This window comes from Ochotona curzoniae, unplaced genomic scaffold (assembly GCF_017591425.1).
Source record: "Ochotona curzoniae isolate NIBS_2020 unplaced genomic scaffold, NIBS_Ocur_1.0 scaffold_274, whole genome shotgun sequence".
Lineage (NCBI taxonomy): Eukaryota > Metazoa > Chordata > Mammalia > Lagomorpha > Ochotonidae > Ochotona > Ochotona curzoniae.
Window position 1 is genome coordinate 9,366,743 of NW_024467101.1, and position 23,830 is coordinate 9,390,572.

Here is a 23,830-nt window from a genome sequence, read left to right on the forward strand (position 1 = left end):
GTGGTAGGAATTCACTCAGTTGAGCAACACCTGCTGCATCCCACGTACTGCTTTAACAGGAAGCTGGAGTCAGGAGCCGGAGCTGGGTGCTGAACCCAGGTACCTGATGTGGGACTCAAGTCTTCTGACCGTGCCTTGACCACCGCAGCAAACGCCCAGCTTCTGCATAGATATGTTGACTGTCATCTGAGAAATGCCAAAACCCCAGGAGCAAAGGAATAGATGCTTGGCTTCTTCTAAGGATGCCTGGAAACGTGCAGTCTTAACTGTTGGTACAACTGCCCCGTCCCCAGGCATCAGGCTACCACTATAGGCTTAGAAATTATTTATCGAAGAAGTAAAAAGTTGCCATAATAATAATTCTAAAATTCACCTGAAAAAAAAAATCTGTTTTCTGTCTAGAAAAAAAGCATGTTAAATTCAGGACTTCAAAGCTAAAATGTTTGTCACTGCTAGTTTTGTCCTCGTTACCAAGGTCCTAGGTGATGCTATGGTGTCTCTTCCTGGGGTGATGCTATGGTATCTCTTCCTGGGGTGATGCGTTCTGGGAGCTCCCAGCTGGCGGGGCTGGGAGCATCCGCAGCCCAGGGGAGTGTCAGACTCCCTCCTCACACACCTGGCTTCCCCCATGGGCTCATGGTTGAACTGCTTAGAACACAGCCTCCTTTAGCAGCTCTCACACAGCGTGGAAGTGAGGTCTGGAGCACCGTGACTATTGATTGTAAGAGGAGGGTACAATTACAAGAAATTCTGGAACAAAACTCACAGGAATCCCATCACCCAACTCGGCAGCTCTTTTTTCTTTTTGCATCTCCCCCTCAAGGTCTTGTCCATGTGCCCATGTTTATTTATTTATTTATTTTCCTGGTTGTTGTTACTAGGAGCCTGCAAGCATTGCTAGCTAGCTGCCTCTTCCAGTTAACGGGATTTTTAAGAACATTCTCATTTTCCTGCACAGATTTCATGATTATCCTTTTAATAACTGTATCATCCTCTCAGGTTGATAAGCCAACAGTTACTCCTACCAGCCCCCAGTGTTTAGCCTTGGAGATGTTTGATTTTTCCCTGAATCTGGAAAGCTACACTAGGGATGGTTATGTAGGTAGCTGTCATTCCTGATGTGTTTCCCAAGTTCATCCTAGTCTATATCCTCCTCCCAATGACTGGGATCTTTCCCAATTTCAGGGCACCTTCCTCAGTATGGGGAGGGGTTAACTTTATTTTAAAAAAAAAAAAAGATTCATTTATTTTTATTGGAAAGTCAGAGTTACAGAGAGAAGGAAAGACAGAGAGAGATCTTCCTTGTGCCGGTTCGCTCCCCACATAGCCTCAACGGCCGGACCTGAGCCGTTCTGAAGCCAGGAGTCAGGAGCTTCTTCTAGGTCTCCCACGCAGGTGCAGGGTCCCAAGGCTTTGGGCCATGCTCGATCACTTTCCCAGGCCACAAGCAGAGAGTTGGATGGGAAGTGGAGCAGCCGGGATACCAACCAGCACCCACATGGGATTCCAATACATGGAAGCAAGGACTTTAACCACTATGCTACTGTGTTGGTCCCTAATTTTTTCTTGTTATTGTTTGTTAATTTAGTACAAGTAAAACGGTATTTCAGGGTGGCTTTATTTTGCATTTCTTTGATTATTAAAGGGAATTAGCATTTCCCCTGTGGCAGTCTTTGTATTTCTGTGGATAGGAGTTGTCTACTAACATAGTTCTTTTCCTATTTTTGTAAATTGAGGTCTTAAATCTTTTCAAGTCAAACCAAGTGAAATCTTTACACACAGTAGCTATCGAACCTAAAATATGTTTCATAAATTTTCCAGTGTTGTGCTTGCATTTTATTTTTAGATACTTATTTGTAGGACAAAACAATTCTTATTTTTTTAAATCAAATCTGTCAATGTTTTCTTTTCTTTTTTTTTCTTTTCGATTGCTTCGAAGCCTAGAAAGCTGGCCTCCCTCTGGAAAGCTGATAAATATTTAATCCTACCTTCTGTTATTTTAAGTTCTTTAATTATTCCAGATCATATTTTACTGCAGATGAAGTTGCGGATTATGCTTTTTGTTTCCCTCAACACTGTTAACGAGTGACTCCCATGTCTTGCTGTTCTGCCCTGTCACCCAGGGATCATCCACCAGATGAAAGGTGATTACGACACTGCACTGAAACTCCACAAGACGCATCTGTGCATCGCCCAGGAGCTGAGCGACTATGCAGCCCAGGGCCGCGCCTATGGGAACATGGGCAATGCTTACAACGCCCTGGGCATGTACGACCAGGCGGTCAAGTACCACCGGCAGGAGCTGCAGATCTCCATGGAAGTGAATGACCGCGCCTCGCAGGCCTCCACCCACGGGAACCTGGCTGTGGCCTACCAGGCCCTAGGTGCTCATGACCGAGCCCTGCAGCACTATCAGAACCACCTGAACATCGCCCGGGAGCTGCGAGACATCCAGAGCGAGGCCCGGGCCCTCAGCAACCTGGGCAACTTCCACTGCTCCCGGGGCGAGTACGTGCAGGCTGCACCCTATTACGAGCAGTACCTCCGCCTTGCTCCCGACCTCCAGGACATGGAGGGCGAAGGGAAGGTCTGCCACAACCTTGGCTACGCCCATTACTGCCTTGGCAATTACCAGGAAGCCGTGAAATACTACGAACAGGACCTGGCACTGGCCAAAGACCTCCACGACAAGCTGAGTCAAGCAAAAGCCTACTGCAACTTGGGCCTCGCGTTTAAGGCTCTGCTGAATTTCAGCAAAGCCGAAGAGTGTCAGAAGTACCTACTGTCTCTTGCCCAGTCCTTGAATAATTCCCAGGCGAAATTTCGAGCTCTGGGGAACCTGGGTGATATATTTATCTGTAAAAAAGATATAAATGGTGCAATAAAATTCTATGAGCAGCAGCTGGGCTTAGCTCACCACGTGAAGGACAGGAGACTGGAGGCCAGTGCCTATGCAGCGCTGGGCACCGCGTACCGGATGATCCAGAAGCACGACAAGGCCTTGGGCTATCACACCCAGGAGCTGGAGGTGTATCAGGAGCTGAGTGACTTGCCAGGGGAGTGCAGAGCTCACGGGCACCTGGCTGCTGTCTACATGGCCCTGGGGAAATACACGATGGCCTTCAAGTGTTACGAAGAGCAGCTGGAGCTGGGACAGAAGCTCAGAGATCCGAGCCTAGAAGCCCAGGTCTACGGGAACATGGGCATCACAAAGATGAACATGAACGTGATGGAGGAAGCCATCGGCTACTTCGAGCAGCAGCTGGCCATGCTGCAACAGCTCAGCGGAAATGAGTCCGTGCTAGACCGAGGCCGGGCTTACGGCAACCTGGGGGATTGCTACGAGGCCCTGGGCGACTATGAGGAAGCTATCAAGTACTACGAGCAGTATTTATCTGTTGCCCAGAGTCTGAATCGTATGCAAGACCAAGCCAAGGCTTACCGCGGCCTAGGAAACGGACACAGGTAAAAATGGCCCGAGGAGACATGTGCCAAAGTGTCCTGCAAAAAGCAGCAGGTGTGACAGGGATAGTTGCTCCATGCCTGCATGGCAGCATATTAACTACAAAGCATTTCACTGCCAGCCTCCTCTGAGTCCTTCAACTGTTCTTTGAATTCAGAGGATGATATTATTACCCTTATGTTACAGTAAAACACATACACACACACACACACACAAACTAAAGCCCAGAGGAGCCGAGTTAATGCCCCAGATTACACAGCTCACCGGGGTAGCTGGAAGTCCAAGCCGGGCCTGGGTCTAAACATTAATGCCTTTTAGTCTACGTTGTAATAAGTAGGATAGGAGTTAATAATGGTGGGAAAGGCGGATGAATCGTTGTTACTAATCTTTTTGGAGTCCCTCCCATGTGTATGAAAGGGTTCATGAATACAACATTTGTCCCCACTAGTCATTTAGACCCTGCCATGAAGCTTTTAGGAAAAGCCACGTGGTAATGGGGGAGTGGATAACATGTGCCATGTGCTCTGCGTCCTGCTGGGCACCTTACACGGGCACCTTGCTTCCTTCCTTATTACCATACAGTGATTGCCATCTGCTCCGGGTATGACATTTACCTCCCAAAGCCACAGCCCAGGGAGACGGGGTCCAGAGCCCCGCCAAGCTGGCTCGCTCTGCCGCCCGAGTTCACACTCTACCCGCCAGCTCAAAAAGCCACTCTGAGGCCAAGGTGATGCTTTCCTGGTGAACGTGAGGAACCCAGAGAAGCGTGTGCGTTTGCAGAATGTATGGCTTCCCCGGAGAGGCAGGGGATTAGGGCTCCTGGAGTGGAGGAAGGGCAAGGGTCAAACTAAATCATCACCCACAGAGGCTCTGAGAAGCCCAGGGTGAGAGATTTATAGCCACCGTAAAGTGATTTCAAAAACATAGTCTAAGTGGTAGTGGAAATTGGGAGGCCGGGAGAACCAAACAGTTCACTCACTATCATTGTGCCTATTAATATATTTTATGTTTCCTCGGGGTGTATATCCCACTGAAGCTCCAGCTCTTGGGAAGGTCACTAAGGGATGACTCCTGAATTGCTTTCCAGATTATGAAATTCCTCTGCATCTCACTCTAAGGGCAACATGATAGATTTTAGCTAGAAGAGGAGTTAAGAGCTTCTATAGTAAGTGACAGTGACAAATGCTTTTCATTTTCTCAGGGGCTTTAGCATGTCTGCACCTGCATGAAATAATATCATTGCTTTTCTGTCTACATCCCCACAGGGCAATGGGGAGCTTGCAGCAAGCCCTAGTGTGCTTCGAAAAGAGGCTCGTGGTTGCCCATGAACTTGGGGAGGCCTTCAATAAAGCCCAGGCCTACGGAGAGCTGGGCAGTCTGCACAGCCAATTAGGGAATTACGAACAAGCCATCTCCTGCCTGGAGCGCCAGCTGAACATCGCGCGTGAGATGAAAGACCGAGCCCTGGAGAGCGACGCGGCCTGTGGCCTGGGGGGCGTCTACCAGCAGATGGGGGAGTATGACACGGCCCTGCAGTACCACCAGCTGGATCTGCAGATAGCCGAAGAGACCAACAACCCCACGTGCCAGGGCCGAGCCTACGGGAACCTGGGCCTGACCTACGAATCCCTGGGCACCTTTGAGAGGGCTGTGGTGTACCAAGAGCAGCACTTGAGTATCGCCGCCCAGATGAACGACCTGGTGGCCAAGACGGTATCGTATAGCAGCCTTGGAAGGACCCATCATGCCCTGCAGAACTATTCCCAGGCCGTCATGTACCTGCAGGAAGGTAGGTGGGAGGGCCCGCTGAGGCCTGCTGAGTGTGCTCGAGTGAGGTCAGGTTCATGGGACAGAGACGGGGATAAGAGGGAAATGCCCACACAGGCAGGTGTTACCTCTGCACAGAGGGAAGGGCGCACAGTCAGCCCACCTCTAGACCACAGTGCTCCCCACCCAGAGTACCCGACAGCACCAAGGTGCTCCACTGTCGCTTGGGTACCGTCCCCAGCTCTCTTCTAAGCTCCTGGTTGTCCAAAGAGCAGACGGAACCCTGCTGGATGGACACCACGTTGTCACCACAAGCTCTGACATGGGAGGGGGAGACACTGCGCCCAGAAAGCCTCTCAGCTGCATCCACGCAGGCCGATCAGTGGCAGCAGCTGAGTCTGATCCAGGTATGAGAGTTCCCTTACGCAGCCAAGCAGGACTCCCTCCCTCCGTTCACTTCCTTTGGTGCTTTGGCCAATCCACGAGCACAGTCAGACCCAGAAATGGGCTACTCTTCTTCCTCCTCTGCCCTCGGGCTCCACGTGGTTCCCCAGGCATGGTTGGCGTGTGGACACGGCCTTCCCCAACCCTCCACCCAGGTGTCTCTTGTGACGCTGGGGCGGAGCCTGCCTGCTGCAAGGCCTCTCCCAGCACAGGTGCATCACATCTCCACTCTCTCCTGGAACAGAAAGGGGCCAGATCCGATGCTTTCTTTTTATCCGCAAAATTCTTGGAAGAACTCATGGAAAATGTACGTGAATTTTAAAGCTGTCTTTGTACCCAACTGAGCATCGTTGAATTCCACTTTTCCGTGAAGTTTTGGACTCGCTCTTGTAGGTGCTCAAGGTCTTTGCATGTGTAGCATGCTTCTCTCTCATTGCACTCTCAGTGCCTTGAGAGGTGTGTGTTTGTTCCCATTTTCTTAACAGGTAAGTCGCCCGAGGCCTGGAGAGGTACAGTCGTTGGATTGTGCCCTGCGGTTGGTTTGTCTCAGGGTAGGGCGTAGCCTGGGCCTTCCAACCCCAGAAATGACTCTACAGCCTGTCTGGAGTAGTTCCTGACCTTGCAAGACTGGAGCAGGCTGGGGGGAGGGGCGGGAGGTGTTGATTCCTATTGGGCTCCAGCTGGAGCCCTGGGCCTGAGAGGAGCAGGGTGCGAGGTGGAAATGGAGGTGGGAGCAGGGCTCATGGGCGAGAAACGAACTCTCCTGGCCTGAGGGCTCAGAAGTACTGAAGGCTTGGAAGCCATACCTGGAACTTGTTTGTGACCTGAAGTGCACGGCATCCACGGGGAGCAGCATGGCCTTGCCATTTGACTGTGGTGAGTCTGACAGACCAGAGGCTGTCTTCCGCTGAATTGTGAAACTCTGAAGCTCAGGCCCTCGGTGACACACCCCTGAGTCGCATTCTTTCTTGCTGCCCCAAATACTATTTCCAGGCAGCAACAGGTTTGCCTGAGACAGTGTATTGTAGCTCTTTTTACGGAAAGCTCCCGGCTTTCTTTTTCTTGTTTTCTTCTGGCTTTGAAGTCTTGCAGAGGGCTAAAGACTCTGATTTGTGGCATTTTTTGCAGTGTCTGGTGGGATGTTTCGGTTCGAGAGCCTGGAGCCAGGGCCTCTGTCATGGGTCAGTGTAATTGCTTCTCCTCCTGAACTCGGATTTGGGGCTGGTGCCAGTGCAGGCCACCAGAAGGCACTTTGCTGCTTTCCTGAAGTTATGCTGCCCGTTTCGGGCGAGCTGGCCGCCAGGAGAGCTCGGTGGGTGAGTCCGGCACAGCAGCAGGTACAGGATAGACAGTCTGTCCAGGGGAGTCCCCACTCTTTGTCGTTAGTCCCCTGTGTGTTGAGGATAAAGCAAAGCCCTGACCTCGCAGAAGGTGCTTCTAAGCAGGTGCTTGCCTCCGTTGATTTCAGTTCTGACCTGGCAGGAGTGTCTCTGGCATTATGTGAGCTTGCTGAAGGTGAAAACGCATATTCCTTCAGGTTTCTCCCAAGAAAAGCCTCCTTTTCCTGTGAGCTGCTATTCTATAAGTTATGTTAAAATGTAATTGGCGTGTCTTCTTTTTTTGTTAGTGTCATGTAAGCTTCAGCTGTTTTCCCAGTGTTCCATTCTGAAGCGCATGCCTTGTGGACTCGAACCCGAGCATGAGCCCTTTGCTCAGCCGACTGGGTTCCTTTCCGGAAGTGTGCGCTTGCACAGGCCCAGCGTGGTGAGGCCAGGTGCTCATCCGCTCTGAGTTAGGAGAAAGAAGCCCCGGCTTTGTCCCGCGGGCGCCCTTGTGCTGTTTCCTGTGAGCGCTTAGCTTCTCTGAACAGACAGCAGGGTAATGAGGGCGCAGCGACGCTGGGAACTGCTCGGTGGCCGGAGCAGTCAATGGCGGCCTTTGGACGTGGCTTCCCACAGAGCTCCTAAGGGGGCCGGTGTGCAGAAGCTTGCTGTGGGTAAATGACCCAGACTGCAGGTTCCTATCTGAAGGCCATTACTGTGAGGACAGACTCATTTAAGGCTTTCGACTCATAATAGCCCTACTTTTGCAACCCTGCTGGGACACATCAAAGTCTCTAACTTAAAGGCAAGGCAGATTGGACGTGAAATGCAGCAGTAGCGTAGGTAACGGAAGGCAGGCTCTGGCCATGCGTGTATTCTGCTTTTGGGAGAATGTAACATATCTCCTGTCAGCACCGACTGGGGGCTGTGCTCATGAGATAGAAAAAAAAAATCATCTTGGCTTCACTGCTGGGTTGTCAGGAAAAGCTCTTGCTAGCCGGAGAATCGTGTTAGATAAGTTTATCAGCCAGGAGTTTTTCATTTGCAAAGCTGGGAGGCCCGTTAGGTGTTAGCTTCAGCACTTGCAACTGTCTCACGCTGATAGCCATCGCCTGAGCTCTTGCTGGGGCATCTTGGGGCGTCCTGTAAACGTGCCAGCGGCAAGGGTGTGAGGAGAATGGCGATTCCGTCTCGGCTGACTCAGCTGCCCTGCATTTGATCTTGCGGTGTGCTGCAGATTCTCTACACGCACCGCAAACAAAATGGACTCTCCAGGACTGACTGCTCAGTGAGGCTGCATTTCCTGTCTCCCCTGTGTTTGCCCACACTTCTCTGTTTGGCTTTAGGTTTAAGGTTAGCCGAGCAACTAGGCCGAAGAGAAGATGAGGCCAAAATCCGCCACGGTCTCGGCCTCTCCCTTTGGGCGAGTGGAAACCTGGAGGAGGCCCAACATCAGGTGAGCAGGGAGGGCCATGGACAGCCCAAGTGGGTTTTGTTTCCAGAAGCTCCATCTCTGGGTTGTGATGCCATTTGGCACAGGTGCTGACCTCTCCCCCCTCGCCCTGACACCCAGGATTCCCGGACTGTAGCGGCCTCAGGGCTTGAACCATCAGTGCCGGCTCCTGCTCACTCACCCCCTCGTGATAGATTTTGCAATAATTTCTTCGGAATTCTTGCATTGTGTGCGTCTGCTCCTCATTAAACTTTAATGGATCATTACATTCGTTTTACAATGGAAGTAAAACAAGAATTCATAATTATTGGATTTAATATCTTTGTGGGTTTCTGGCTTTATCAATAGACATAACTTAAGTCCCTTCCCGGTGCATTTCTGCATGTGAGGTGCAGAGGGGTGGCTCTGGGGAACAGAGGGGTCCCTGGCATCACGGACCAGCTCTGTGGGGTTGGAGGAATGGGGAGGTAGCCACATCCTGGGCCACACATGCATCCTGTGAGGCCGCATGCGAGTGACAGCCATGGAGGGGGACAGCCATGTGTGCTAGAGAGGGAAACACAGAATGAATGAATAAGGGCTCCTATCCAGAGGGGGCCACAGACCTGGTTTTTGTTTTTAAAATTGGGCAACCTTTAACTTGACACCGTGTAGCCAGACTCAGTGTTACAGCCTCACTGATTAAGCATCAAATAGTGTGACCAAGGTGGCAGCTGGTGGCTGTCCAGGCCCGAGTGTCCTTGGGAGTGGACATGACTCCCTGGGAGTGTGTCCCCAGCCAGCCTCCTCTGACTGCAGCCTGAGGTGGTGAATGAAGGTCCCTTGATGACAGGAAAGAGAAGCTTTCTGGTTTGTTTGTCTTATCAGAAGTAGCACTTGCTTGGATTAATGGCTCAACTTTTAAAATAGACTTCAGATCCCCTTGTCTGTCGAAAGTTGATTCTGTTCTCTAAATTGACTGGATACCTCATCAGGCCCACAAGGACCCAGCTGGGAATAAGGAGTCATTCTCTTCAACTTCTGAAAACAGTGTTTAGGCCGTGTATAAGGTGTAGGTAAAAGCGGGCTCTGCTCTGTTGGTAGCTGGGCTGGTTCCTGGGGAATGGATGACGCTCTGTGCCCTTCTTACAGCTCTACCGGGCATCGGCCTTGTTTGAAACCATCCGGCACGAGGCACAGCTGAGCACCGACTACAAGCTCTCCCTGTTTGACCTGCAGACGTCATCCTACCAGGCCTTGCAGCGAGTGCTCGTCAGCCTAGGTGAGGGTCCCCTGGGCTCTGTGCATGCGTGCATGTGTGAATTGTTGAGTGAGTGCTGTGACAAACTGTGACTACAATGACCTATAAAGTCACAACCTCAACCAACTGTTGAACATTCGTCCAAAGATTCAGCAAAGGTTGGAAAAGTGCCTACTATGTGCCGAGTGCTTTCTGTGGGGATAATAATCAAGAAGGCCTGGTTCTCGACCTCAAGAAGCAATCTTAGCCTCTCAAGAGATGTGTTTGTGAGTTCAATCCCAGTCTAAGTACTGTGGAACCAAAGTGACTTGGCTGGGCAGGCCAGAGAAGCTGTCCCCCAAAACATGGACGCTTAAACCTGGTGGTTCCTTTGTACCACTAGCACCCAGTTCCAGCTGCCACCTGGACTGGCTCCCCAGGCAGTGGCCTCCTCTTGTGATCCGGCCTCCACATCCCATTGCTGCTTCCTTCTCCTGGGCCTTAATGATCACAGCCAGTCCTTTCCACTTGCCCGTCACCTGCCACTTCTCAGAAGGGCTTCATTGGAACCAGTGCAGTCATTGAAGTCGAGTGTGGAGGTCTTTTCAGTAACTTGTCCCCGCTGTATGGTTAGGAATACTCAGGTGTCCCCAGTGGCAGGGAAAAGAAAATGTGCCTATGAAATGTACTCCTTGCTTGGGATCACAGTGTATTATCTGTGGTAATCACGGCGCTAAGCCTGCCTCGCACTCTGCGGCTGCTTTTCCAGTGTGCGCAGAAAATTTTCCCTGCTGTTGCCGTTAATGACTTAATAGCATAAAAGAAGACAGTTGCGTACACACACACACAGATCCTCCCCTTTCTGCTGACAGTCTGCAGGCCATCTTTGAAGTGCTGTCAGTCACAGCATCGGGCCACCTGCCTCAGCTCACTCTTTGCATTCTGGATCAAGTATATTCATATCCGTGTGCAGGTGAATCCTGGTTCATGTTTCTTCAGCCCTCACCAGCAGCCCCCACTTGAGAAGTGGTCACACTACAGCCTTAGCTTTCAAATTGGCACCATTAGCTTTTGGACTCAGTTACAGACTGGTTTTGTGGGAGAAGCGGGATCAAATTTGGTCTGAAAGACTAGGAAACGCTTGAAACCAGTGTTAGAGGAAAAGATGGAGACATGAGAGGTAGAGGAGAGGTTAAGCGTGCAGGGACTCAGCATAGAGCAGGCATCACCACCACCTGCCGTACCTTAAGGCCTGGCCAGACCTCTTTCCCCAGAGCGCCCCATTTGTTCTTTCCAGTAGCCCTCTTAGACGGGCAGGCCAAACACTGCAGTCCCCGTTTATAAGTCAGGATCGGTGCAAGGGAAAGCGGAGGATCGGGGGAAATGGGGACGTGGCTGGACACTGATCGTGGAAGGGCTGCATCTAGCAGAGAGCACCAGGGCAGCAGCAGGAAAAGGGTCCTGCAGATTGCACCTGCTGAAGCCAAGGCAGAATCCTGGTTGAGAGGGGTGATCACGTGAGGGGCGGAGATAGCAGTATCTGAAACCGGGAGCAGCTGAGGGTGAGCAGGGCTGAGGTCGCACTGGGAGCCAGGTCAGTTCTCCCACAGTGCTGCTGCAGACAGCCTTTCTGAGAGTGGACCCGGCGCCCACCACCTGAGGCACGAGTCACACTTGCTGCCGCCCGACCCGGGTGGTGGCGCAGAGCAGGATCTGCCAGGCTGTGCCTGGTAGCGTCTTTGAGCCTGGGCACTGTGGGTGCTGAGCCTATCTTCCTGTGTCTCCTAGGCCACCACGATGAAGCCCTGGCAGTGGCGGAAAGAGGACGAACGAGGGCATTTGCCGATCTTCTGGTGGAACGCCAAACGGGACAACAAGACTCTGACCCCTACTCCCCAGTCACCATCGATCAGATCTTGGAGATGGTCAACAGCCAGAGGGGCCTGGTGCTGTACTATTCCCTGGCCGCAGGCTACCTGTACAGCTGGTTGCTCGCTCCCGGGGCAGGTAAGAAGAGCTCCTTCTGGGGGAGCGGGACAATTAAAACATGAGACGATGGAGGTGAAAGAGGTGCAGTATCCGTCGATCAGACTAAGGAGCTGACGTCTGGTCTCAGCAAAACCTCTGCCATGGTGGGTATTCCATGGTGGGGCATTCAGTTAATAAGACAGCCAGTTCTCTGACCTTCCCTCCACCACCCTCCCGGAATTATTGTTCCTGGTTGGTGAGTATGGAGGCATTTATCCAGGAGAGCTGAGAGCAGGAGGGTTCCTCTCGGCAGCCACCCTGTTTGTAGGCAGCTGCTGTTCATTAGCTAATGAGCGATGGCTGCGAATCCTAATGAGTTCTCCTTGACATGATCTAATCATTGTGACCCTTTGTCAAGGTAAAGTTAGACCCATAAAGGCAGTTCTTGCACAGTATGTAAATAAGTCTTAGGCTTGAAATTTCTGCTTTTAACCCAACCCATTTTTGAGTTGTTCTGTTATAAATCTCTTTCAGAAATAACACAAAACAAAATCCTCCTTGATTAAATCGGCATTAAATGTTCAGGATGTAATAGTTTCACTAAAATACCGAGGCACTCATTAGCTGTAAGGGTCTTTTTTTTTTTTTTTTTTTTTGCATAATAAAATGCTGATGGCTCCACCATGCTGGAGACAAACCAGATCCAATTAGAGTTTATTGACGGGGAAATGGAGAATGGGCTCCATAGCACATTGCGAAAGTTCAGCTGCCAAGGAAGAACTGACAAGATTCTTGATGGTGTCTCCATTCCTTTTGGGGACACCATCCCCAATTCCCCATTCCTTTGTGGCAAGTGATGGCTAAGCAACAACCTCCAGGTGGTTCTAGCGTTCTGAGCCCAAGGACCCTGTAATCTGTGCCTTAGCATCATCTTTTCGATTCCATGTTCCTTGTGGATTTTTCCCAGAAAAAACATTCTTACCCCTGGTCTTTTCATGCCACAAGTTTTTAAGTTATGATTCTCGTGGAATGTCAGCCGCAGAGGAGTGTGTGTGTGTGTGTGAGTGTGAGCGAGCACGCACCCATGTGTCTCCCCACCCACCAGCCTCCCCAGGGAGGAGAACTCGGGGGGTTTGGGTACCTGAGAGGATGAGACTGGTGACTGGGGGTGTCGGGGTCTTTCTCTCTGCGGTTGTTCCTTCGAGGGGACATGATTTGACAGGTGGTCTATCCAAATCCCTGTAATAACGAGCCATGTATAATGAGGCTCCTATTGTTTCTGTCCCCCCCCCTTCCTCTTTGCTGTTAATGAGGCTCTGAAGCCTTCGCTGGGGGCTCTAGTCCAATCAGAGAGGGCCGGCGCTTTCCAGGGCCGACACACCTCATTACCGTTTGAGAATATGTCCTGCGTTTATTGCCAGAAAAACCACTGTGGATTGCCTCCGTTTCATGCTTTTTTGTTTTTTTTTTTTTTTGCTCCTTTATTCCATTAATGACCACTGACCAGTTAGTCTTGTTTAAAAATGGTTTAAAAATGTTTTTATCTCACCTTTACACTGTATGTTTGTTTTGACTTGCTTTTGTGAAAGCAGGGGTCTTTCCTAACAGGTTTTCCACCTGGCTAATTATGATCTTGGTGATTTCAGAGTCTCTGCAGGAAATATACCTGATAGTCTCCTGCCCTGGTCCGGAAGGGACACTTTCCCTAGTTCTGAAACACAGATGAGCTTCCAAGCATGTCGTCAAAATAAAAGCTATAACACTAATTCCTGGGTTGCAAGCCCCAGGCCCAATGGTAAAAACAAACCAACCAACCACATCAGAAGGGCCCCTGACCACAGTTCCAAGAACCCATTGGGAACCTTGGACTTGAGGACTTCTTCACAGGGTTGACCTGCCCATCAAAGAAGTCACATGGCATTGCCATTCGTGTCGCTCCCCAGTCACACACAGTGTCCTCTTGTTTCAGGAATTCTGAAGTTTCACGAACACTACCTGGGGGACAGCGCAGTAGAGCACCCCGGGGACTTTCAGGCCGGCAGCAGCGCCACCCTGCCTGTGGCCACCAGCTCAGCCCTGGAGCAGCACATCGCCAGCGTCCGGGAGGCCCTGGGGGTGGAGCCTCACTACTCCAGGTAGGCAGAGAAACATCTGGGATCACACTTTGGTGTTGTGTCTGTTTGTAGTTGTTGCTACAGAAACAAGCGCCTGTCTCCGGAGGTTGCGTCCCTCGCTGCGCCGTCTGTCCACTGAGGCCTCTGTCCACTGAGGCCTCGTTATGGATCCCCGTTCTCTAAGCTGGGCTGGTTGGCTGTTTCAATGCAGGCATGTCTTTGAATTGGACGTAGCGGTCATTAAAATGGACGTCGCTTTTTGGTTATAGACAGATGATAAGTTTGCACCGGAGCTGGTTGCTTGTTTGAGGGTGGGGCTTAGAGCCTGTGTGGATTGATGCGTGGTGCAGCTGAGGTGATGGAAGCAGAACTTCTAAGTACCAGGCCAGACGGGCTGCGTTCTGTGAGCGTGGCGAGAGGGATACGCTGGCAAAGACCTTTGACCGTGACAATAAGGGAAATAATTTCCCCCAAGCGCCTGGCTTCCTGGAACAATCCACAGAGGGCGCTTTGGGGCTGGGTCCTTGGCAGCCCCCACTCCTCAGAGCACCTGCTCTGATGGCTGCTGTCGGTTCCCCGTGGCCCATCTCTTCAGTGATTTTGTTTTGTAATCAGGAAAAGCCTGAGCTAGTTCTGTGATTTCTTCTCCCCCAGCCTTTTAAAAAAGTTTTTGATTGAGATGGAAAACGTCAACATGCCCGTGCAGTTTAACAATGCGGCATGTTGGTACCATACACAGCATAAACCCATCCAGACAGGCCACTAGCTTTTCACTTCCTTGGCCTGTCTTCGTGTTTGGAGCCTGCCAGCTCCTCTCTGCCAGTCCTTCACACACAGCGTGAAAGGTGGTTCTGACCTGTTGCCATCCCACAGTGCCATGTGACACAAGAGCGGCTTACTGCCATCCGACTGTGTGTGACTACCTGCCCTTCGGTCTCCCTTGACCCTTTCCACAGTTGCCAATCCCAGATGATCACTGGCTCCAGATGTACTAGTTTTATTCTGAATCTCCACATCTGAGAGCCAACAAATGTGTCTGGTTTATCTCAACACAACCGATCTGTGGTCCCAGCCATTTCGTGGAAGTGTCAGAATCTTGTATGTGTTTGCACAGTATTCCATTGTGTAAATTCGCCACATTTCCTTTACCCATCCACTCGTTGTTACACACCTAGGTTGATTCCATGCCTTTGTTACTGTGGATTATACTGCCGTGTGTGTGGTGGACTTGCAGGTGGCTTGTTTATATGCTGAGTTCATTTCCTTTGGCTATTTACCAGAAAAGGGGGATGGTTGGATCACATAGCTGTATTTAACTTTTTTTGTTCATAAAACTCTGTACTGTTCTTCGTAATAACTGTACTGATTTGTGTTCTATGAGCAATGTGTAAGTGTTCCCTTATCTGCACATCCTTGCCAACATTTGTTATTTAAAACATTTTTAATAATAGCTGTATTATCTGAAGGAGGTGCTCATTATAGTTTTGATTGGCCTTTCTCTGGTGGCTAGTGAAATTGAGCTTTTTTTTTTTTTTTAATGTATTGAATAGCCATTTGTATTTTTGTTTGGGAAATGTTTATTCAGGTCCTTTTGCTGTTCTTAAATGGATTGGCATTTTGTTGTTGAGGTTTCCTTTTCTTCTTTAAAATTTATTTGCAAAAAAAGGGAGTATTTGAGTTTCCCTCTATTGAGTCCTTCCTCAAGTGCCTGCGGCAGCTGGGACTGGGCCAGATTGACGCCAATAGACGAGAAGTCCCCAGGCACATGACCAGGAACCTGAGTTATCTGTACTCCCATGATAGTTGCAGTTCAATTCACAATAGTGCAGATATGCAATTCACCCACTTTCCATTAACCGATGCCTGGCTAATGAAAATTCATTCCGTATTCACTGTGGAATACTCTTTGACCATAAAAAAAAGAATGAAAACCTGTCTTGCAGCAAAGTAGATGCAACTGAAAACCATTTGCCTTGTAAGATAAACCAGACCCCGAAAGACACACATCCTGTGCCTTCCTATGTGGGAGTTAATATTGAATGTCAAAAAATTAGACACTAATGCGATGGCTCAGCTAGCCGCTCCTCCACCTGCAGATGCTGGTAGCCCATATAGGCACTAGTTCGTGTCCCAGCTGCTCCACCTCCCATTCAGCTGCCTGCTTGTAGCCCGGGAAGGCAGTGGAAAATGGCTCAAAGCTTTGGAACCCTGAACCCACAGAGGAGACCTGGAGGGGGCTCCTGGCTTCAGCTCAGCTCAGGCCCTTGAAGCCATTTGAGGTACAAACCAGTGGATCAAAGATCTTTTTGTCTTTCCTTCTCTGTGTAAATCTTCCTTTTTAATAAAAGTAAATAAATCTTTCTTAAAAAAAATGAAAACTGTATAGGAAGGAAATGGATATCTTAGGATGTGATTGTTGTTTTTAGCTCTTGTTTATGCTCCTGTGAAATCGTGGTCTTTCTGCTTTTTACTTGTTGAATATTATAGTTAGTGGTGCATGAAGCCTGTGGTTATACGGTGGATGAAAATTGGTTTTTGCAAAAATTGAAGGTAGGAGGTGGGTTGAGACAGGGAGTATGGTTATCTTTTTAGAATTATGTCTAAGAAATACAAGAAATCAATTCTCTTCATGTTGATGAAAAAAGTTTAAAAAGTATCATAACATGGCTTGGAGCGGTAGCCTAGTAGTTAAAGTCCTCACCTTACATGCGCTGGGATCCTATACGGGCACTGGCTTCCCATTCATCTCCTTGCTTGTGGCCTGGGAAAGCAGTCAAGGAGCCCTACCCGTGGGCCGTTCCTATGATGGACATCCTTGATCGTGTCTCCCCGCCTCCCCTTCTCCAAGCATTTGAGTGCTGACACCATGGACGGTACTCACCCAGAGAGCAAAGGTAGTGATGGATGAGGAGGGGGGAGGATCTGGGCTCCGGGGGACTGAGACAGTAAACATGCATACAGAGGCAGGGTATCCGGTGTTTCTCTAGAGGTGGGTGTGGGACACCCCTCCCGGGAGATGAGAGCATCTGTGCTGAGTTGAGCTTCCGGGATGCTGGGGAGTTATCTACTGAGGGACACACAAGCCCTGCGAGGCCCCGGGAGTTCTGGGTGCAGGATCAGCCTTGTTCAGGGAGCTGGCTTCTCATTACCTTTCTGATCATCTTTCTTGCATCAACTCGTATGTGATAGAAAATGTACATGATGGCTGAGGCACTGGTTTGTACAGCTGTGAGCTTGTTCAATGCAAGTCCACTCCCAAGAGGCAACCTCTTTGGGCATGTTTTCAAACTTGGAAGACACCCTGCATGGACAGTCCCTGCCAGTGGAAACCTTTGTCCCTCCAACCCCCCACCACACACAGGTGGTCTCTCCCCTAGAGTAATGGCGGTGTTCAGACCCATGTCATCTCAGGCCAAAGTGACCGCTGACTGATAAAATGTACTGTAAAAATGTGGAATTCGCCTGAGCCCCATACCCAGGTGTCAAGAGTAAAAATTCGCCATGGTAAGACCCGGGATCAGGTAACACTTGTGGCTAAGCTGGTCTTGTGGCACCTTCGAAAGGGATGATGTCTTTTCACTCATGGACTGGTGGCAGGGTCCGGGACACGACTGCAGCTTGCTTGTGTCCAGCGTGCTCTTCCTTCCCCTTGTGCAGCGTTCCCAGTGCTGTGTGTGGCTTGAGGCTTGGCATGGGGTTCTAAGGGCTTGTTCTCAGGGGCTCAGACCCCACCTCAGCCCCCCAGGAAGGGGGGTCTACCCTGTGGCTCCAAAAAGGTCTTGCCAGATATTTGTTCAGATTTGGTGAGCTCAAACTCTTGTTCATGATTATGCTATTAAAATAGGATACTTTATAGGATGGTGTTAGTTTCCACTTGGATGGAGTTTCTGTGAGATTCTAGATTTTGCCCCCACAGCTTCACTGACATCTTACTCTTCATCGATAGAATGCATGACTGCCTAAAAACAACAATGTTGCATGATAAAATGAAGTGAATGAGTAGGCTCTTGCCCTAGGAATGTAAATCGGTCTTGCCCTTCTGTAGGCAATGTACCAACAGCATCAGAAACCCTCAGAATGCTTGGGCCTTTTGACCCCAAAATTTCCATCTTAGAAATGGACCAACAGTGTAGATGATTAAAATGTATAATAACTGGGCCCGGCGTGATAGCATAGTGGTTAAGGTCCTTGCCTTGAATGCGCCAGGATCCCATATGGGCACCGGTTCTAATCCTGGCGGCCCCACTTCCCATCCAGCTCCCTGCTTGTGGCCTGGGAAAGCAGTCGAGGATAGCCCAAACCCTTGAGACCCTGAGCCCGCATGGGAGACCCAGAAGAAGCTCCTGGCTTCGGATTGGCTCAGCTCCAGCTGTTGCGGCTGCTTGGGGAGTGAACCATCGGACAGAAGATCTTCCTCTGTGTGTCTGCTCCTCTCTGTACATGCGCCTTTCCAATAAGCATAAATAAATCTTAAAAAAAAACATAAATAAATCTTAAAAAATATGATGCAGTGACCAAACGAATGAAGCTGGACTTATGCCATATACAAAAATCAAGGTGTCACAGATCTCAATGTAAGACATGGAATTATAAAACTCCAGAAAGAAAATGCAGAGCAAAAGCTTCATGACCGTTGAATTTGGAAATGATCTACTAGATGTGATGTCAAAATAGGAGAGAAAAAAAAAGAGGGAAGTAAAGAGAAAGGGCTCTGTCAAACTTAGAAACCTCTGTACGGCAGAAGTCATTGAAGAGGCAACCTACAAAAAGCAGGAAACATCTGCAAACCTCCTATCAGAAAATGAATTGACGCCCAGGATCTTGACGACGACAGCAACAACAAAAAATCCGGTTTAAAAATGGGCAAGGGACTTGAACAGATGTTTGTCCAAAAGATACAGAAATAGCCAACAAGCCAACGAAGAGCGGTTCAGCATCACCCACCATCTGGAATATGCAAATCAGAGCACAGTGAGACACCGCCCCATCTCATCAATGAGGTCTTCTGAAAACCCCAGGATTCGAGACATGTCATCAGGTATGCAGAGTGGAACCCTTCACACATTGCTGCTGAGAATTACGCCAATGCAGTCGCTACAGGAAGCACTATGGAGGTTCTTCAAAAATGTAATGGCCATCGACTTCTGGATTGCTTTACCCAAAAGAACCGAACGTTAAGATCTCTGAGATATTTGCACATTACATGTTCATTGCAGGATGACTTCTAATAGCCAAGAAGCAGAAGCACCCTAGACGCTCATCACAGATGAGATGCATAAAGAAAATGTATATATGGATCAGGGAATATGCCTCAGCCTTAAAGGGGCAGCTCATTTGGGTGCTATGATGTATATGAGCCTTGAAGACATCATGTCCAGTGAAACAGGACAGACAGGAAATGACAAACAGCATAATGCCACACTGTGAGATACCAAAAACAGCCTAGCTTGGAACTGGAGAGCTGAGTGGTGGGAGTCGGGGCTTGGACGGGGAGTTGTCCAAGGAGTGTGGAGGTGTGATCATGCAGGATGTAAAGTCCTGAAGGTTTGCTGCATGGCGAGGCACATGCCATTTGCACGACTGTGCTGGATGCTGCAACACAGCTGCATAGTCAATCGTCTATTTTTTACCACAGTAAATAGTAAAGACAAAATTTTCTATATTTACTTTTATTAGAAAGGCAGATTTATAGAGGAGGAGTTGCAAAGAGAAAGATCTTCCGTCCGATGGTTCATTACACAAGTGGCCGCAACAGTCGGAGCTGAGCTGATCCTAAGCCAGGAGCTTCTTCTGGCTCTCCTGTGCAGGGTGCCAAGGCTTTGGGCCATCCTCTATTGCTTTCCCAGGCCACAAACAGGGAGCTGGATGGGAAGTAGAGCAGCTGGGACTCAAAACTGAGTCCATATGAGATCCTGGTGCCTATAAGGTGTGAGGATTCAGCTATTGAGTCATTGCAATGGACCTATACAGATAGATTTTAAATCCACGTACACTGTCTTGGCTGTACCAAATGTAGCGCAGGTCCCTGCTGCCTCTGCTGCTGCTGCCTCTTCCACTCCCTGCTGCTCCCCCCGCCCATCCAAGCCTTCCAGGACACTGCAGCCAGAGTGGGCTTTGCCCAGTGCCCTACCCTTCACCTAACAAAAAGTCCCCAAACATACTTACATCCCCTTGGAGGTTCTGGTGGGCCATAGCCTCCAGCTCCCTGGGCTGACCTGTATGCCCGAATCAGCTGCTTTAGCCTCACTCTCACTCCACCTCTGGCACGTCCTAGACCAGCGTCTCCCCTGTGGCCCCCCACTCTTGGTGTGACTGATCCCTTCCATCCTTCAGCTTCTTACAAAGATGATGCACCCTTGGAAGGGCATCTCGGAAGCTCCCCTGTTGGCTTCTCTCACCCCCAGGGCAGCCCTGGCACATATTTTGGGAGAGGTCTCATACACATTTGGGTGACCAGTTGCCTGGCTTTCTGAGTGACTGACAGCTTCTCACTGCTATCTGTCTTGTCCTTCATCTTCCCCCGGCTCCCCGGGGAAGCCACATCACTCTTCACTGCCGTGTTCACATCTCCCACCCATCTCAAGGCTGTCCCGAGCCTTGTTAGTCCAAATCAAGTCTTCACTCCCCTCTGTGGTGCCTAATAATGGCACTGTTCCTTAGTCTGTAATTCCGCAGTTTAAACTCCTTCACAAGCAAAAGGCGATGGCCTGGAGGGCAGATACTGTGGCCTCTGAATTCTCACATGTGGCCTGGGCTCATGGGAGTGTGGGAATGAGATGTCAGGAATTTGAAAATCCATCACCTCAAGATGACTGTGTTGGTGCTGCGCCCCCTTTCCTGGTTCTCTTTCCTTGTGTGTTTATAAGATGCACCATGCCCCCAGAAATTGTGTCTCTGTGCCTGAGGGGACAACTTCATTCAATTACCTGCAGCTCTGCCATGGTAGCCTCGTTACTGGGCAGACCGCTTTGCTTCCCCTTAATGGCATCTTGCTGCTGGAAGGAAGTAAAATGCTACAAAGGAGTTTCTGCAAATGGATTTGAAAATAGAAGAATTGCTTTTATTAAGTGTTTAATAAGAACCTCCAGTTCCTTCCTCCAAGATCAAAGAGGCATGGATTGCAACCAGTGTGTGGAACATGAACCTCCCAGGAGGGGAAACGTTATGAATTTCAAAAACACATCTTCAGTTTTGAACTCTTCTCTGTAGCTGGAGTCACGGTGTGTAAGTAGCTCCCTGGCCGCGTGGGACAGGGCCGTGATGCTTTGGGGTGCCGAGAGTGGCTGTAGAACATTGCAGGGCTGTGCTCAATAGCAGGCCAGATCTGCAAGGAGTGCTCCTAGGGAGTTTTCAGTAAGTTACAATTGTAGATTGCCCTTTTAATGGAGGCGACTGTTCCTGCATTACAGAGGAATATTAAACCTTTTCTCAACTGTAGCTGTTATTTTTTTTATGGTGTTTCGAAATTCTATATCATAAGTTACATTTGTAAACAAATGTGTCCTCTTATGGCAAAGCCCTGGTTCATCTAGGTCACGCTAGATTGTCCAAGCCGATGATGCAGCACCAATAACCAGCAGCAAATATCCGCCAGTCTGACAGTAGCCAGGGTGGGAGAGATGTGGGTCCACGGCTGTATCACACGTGGTAGCCGAGAGCATCAACTGACACATACGCCTGGCGTGACCATCCCGGGTCACCTGCCATATACATCTTTAGGTGTCCTAGCCAAGGGAGGGTTCCATGTGTGAACAGCAAGGTCCTATTCTGCCCTGGAAACTGCAGAATTCCTGAAGCAACTCTGGCACCATCAGAGCAGCTGAGTGAATGGAGTACAGTCAGGAATGGGGCTAGCAGGGCCGCCTCAAATGCAAATGAGCCACAAGGAATGTGAAGATATGGATGCCTCTTAAAAATATGGTCCTTAAGTGAAAAAAAAAAATCAGGTCCCACAAGATCACCTCCAGCAGGCCTTCGTTTTAGGAGAGTTAAAGACACAAATAAAAGTAGACTTTTGGGAATACAAGTTGATACAATACAGCTGATCTGAAACGGGCAGCCCAGGAGGGAAGTTGTAGGTTTAGCAATGGTGCCTGCCTCAGGCTGGGTGGCAGGGAGCTAGCCCCTGAGGGAGCTGCCTAATGATTCCATGTGTGTTATTCTTAAGATTCTGGTCTTTGGGGGGGGGGCGGTTTTGTGGGTGGTGTGTTGCATTATTAAAATTACTAAATAAATGAATGAAAGCAAACCATGCATGATGGAAGAGTGTTGTGAACCAAAGGCTCTGATTTGTCAGTTCCCAGAGAGATTCCATTTTTCCCCTCTCCCTAAAAGTAAAAAGGGAAATAAAAGCAAAGGTTGTTTTTGGAAAAAAAAAAAGAAAGCTGCAAATGCAACATTGCAAGTAGGACATATTTAGCCTGTCAGTACGAATGCATGATCCACTGATTCAGATTATTGTGTCTGTTATATAAAGCAAGCACCCAACACTGATTACTGTGTCATTGCTATGTCATTAGGTTCATTCAAGTTGCAGTCCTTGAAAGTTTAAAACTATCTCTACAAGTATTTTCTAATTCTGGCTTTTTTTTTTTTTTGCCTCTTGTGAGCTGACCTCCCAATTAATCCAAACTGGTAAGGTTTTACATTATGGACAGTTTTTTTTTTTTTCTTATCCCAGATCCTTCCCAGAACTCTAAAGAAAAAAGTAGAAAATGCCCAAAAAATATCTCTTAAAGACTTCCAGTTTCCTCCCAGCGTCTCGTGCGCATGTCACCTGCGCCAGGGCTGAGGCTGAGCATGAGGGTGGATGCACAGTTAAAGGTGGCACTTTTCGCCCCTACACATCTCACGGTGTGCAGCATGCAACCGATGTGTGAATTCTTCATCAGCCTCGTGAGAAGGGCCATGATAACGGCCTGAACAAAGAGGGCTGGCTATTCCTTGCTCTGCCAGTTAGTCCGGGAGACACTTCCAATACAGGGGTCATGTGAGCAGGTTCCTGCAAGGGGTGGGAAGAAGGCATTCCAGGCCAGAGCTCCTCACCAGGCTATGTGGGGATTGGAGTCACGGTCCCTCGGCTCCTGCCTCTCTCAGCTCACCTCTTCCTGGTAAGAGGTGAAGTTGAACTCACTCCCTGATGGTTGCCTGGCTGAGTCTCTTGTGAGTCCTGTCACCACCCTCTAGCTGATGGGACTGGGACCCAAGAGGCAGGCTTAGCCTCATCCATGAAGCCTGGCTCACGCAGGCCTGGCTCCAGCTGTGAGGAGAGAGAGTTGCCTGCCAAGCCAGAGACTCGAGTGCTCAAGAGACTTTGGGCACCAGCATTGAGTAGAGCATGCAGTCTTGTACATGGACTCTCAGCCTCCCGATTCCTTTGAAAAAACTGAGAACAAAATGAGCTTGGAAGGCGTTGGTAAGCCTCTTAGTGTAAGCCAGCGTCTTAGCGAGAAGGATAAGGAGTATCGTTGTCTTCTTGAGCGACCTCTGAGATAGCCCCGATGGAATCCCCTTTTGTACATTTCCTAATCTTTTTTTTATAAAGGCAGCATTCTTGAAATTGAGCTTTCCCATTATACGTGGAAGAGATGAGCTGGAGTGGGAGGGATAACCGAGTGGATGGTAAAATCAGCCTCATGACAGAAAGCTCATGGCACAAGGTGGGGGAGCTATCAGAAGCCTGTCACTGGCAGGTGCGAGGGTTCCGGGCTCCCCCAGGACAGGGGCTGGTCCCCCTGCACCTCAGCAGGTGCCATGGACACACAGCTCTCCGCTTTCATTCACAGACCCACTGTTAGTGAACTGAGCTTGGGCTAGCATTTCTGTTAGCACAAGGGTTAGCGAGGAGCCTTATGATGAAATTCTAAATCTGCTGATCAATACAGTCAGGCCTTTCCGCTTGGCTCCGTGTCAGCTCCTGTCTGGCTGTGCCATAACCAATTGTATAAAAATTCTTTGAATTTATCAAATCTCAATATCCCTGACTCTGTGTATCTTGCCCTTTGCCCCAGCCAAGCTCCCCAGTCTTGTCTGTCATTGATTGTATACAGCTTTATTTAGCAATCAATATTTAAGACATTT

The 23,830-nt window shown here is 49.4% G+C and overlaps 1 protein-coding gene across 1 annotated transcript in view; it reads left to right on the top strand.

The window, feature by feature from the left end:
- The window catches only part of TTC28 (tetratricopeptide repeat domain 28), a 499,891-nt gene that overhangs the window by 421,794 nt on the left and 54,267 nt on the right, over nucleotides 1-23,830 (top strand). Inside the window, exons 7-12 of the mRNA XM_041003608.1 lie at nucleotides 2,124-3,465; nucleotides 4,729-5,252; nucleotides 8,343-8,452; nucleotides 9,581-9,710; nucleotides 11,457-11,675; nucleotides 13,606-13,771. Coding sequence (XP_040859542.1) covers nucleotides 2,124-3,465; nucleotides 4,729-5,252; nucleotides 8,343-8,452; nucleotides 9,581-9,710; nucleotides 11,457-11,675; nucleotides 13,606-13,771 — 2,491 coding nt within the window. The remainder of the gene's footprint in view (nucleotides 1-2,123; nucleotides 3,466-4,728; nucleotides 5,253-8,342; nucleotides 8,453-9,580; nucleotides 9,711-11,456; nucleotides 11,676-13,605; nucleotides 13,772-23,830) is intronic.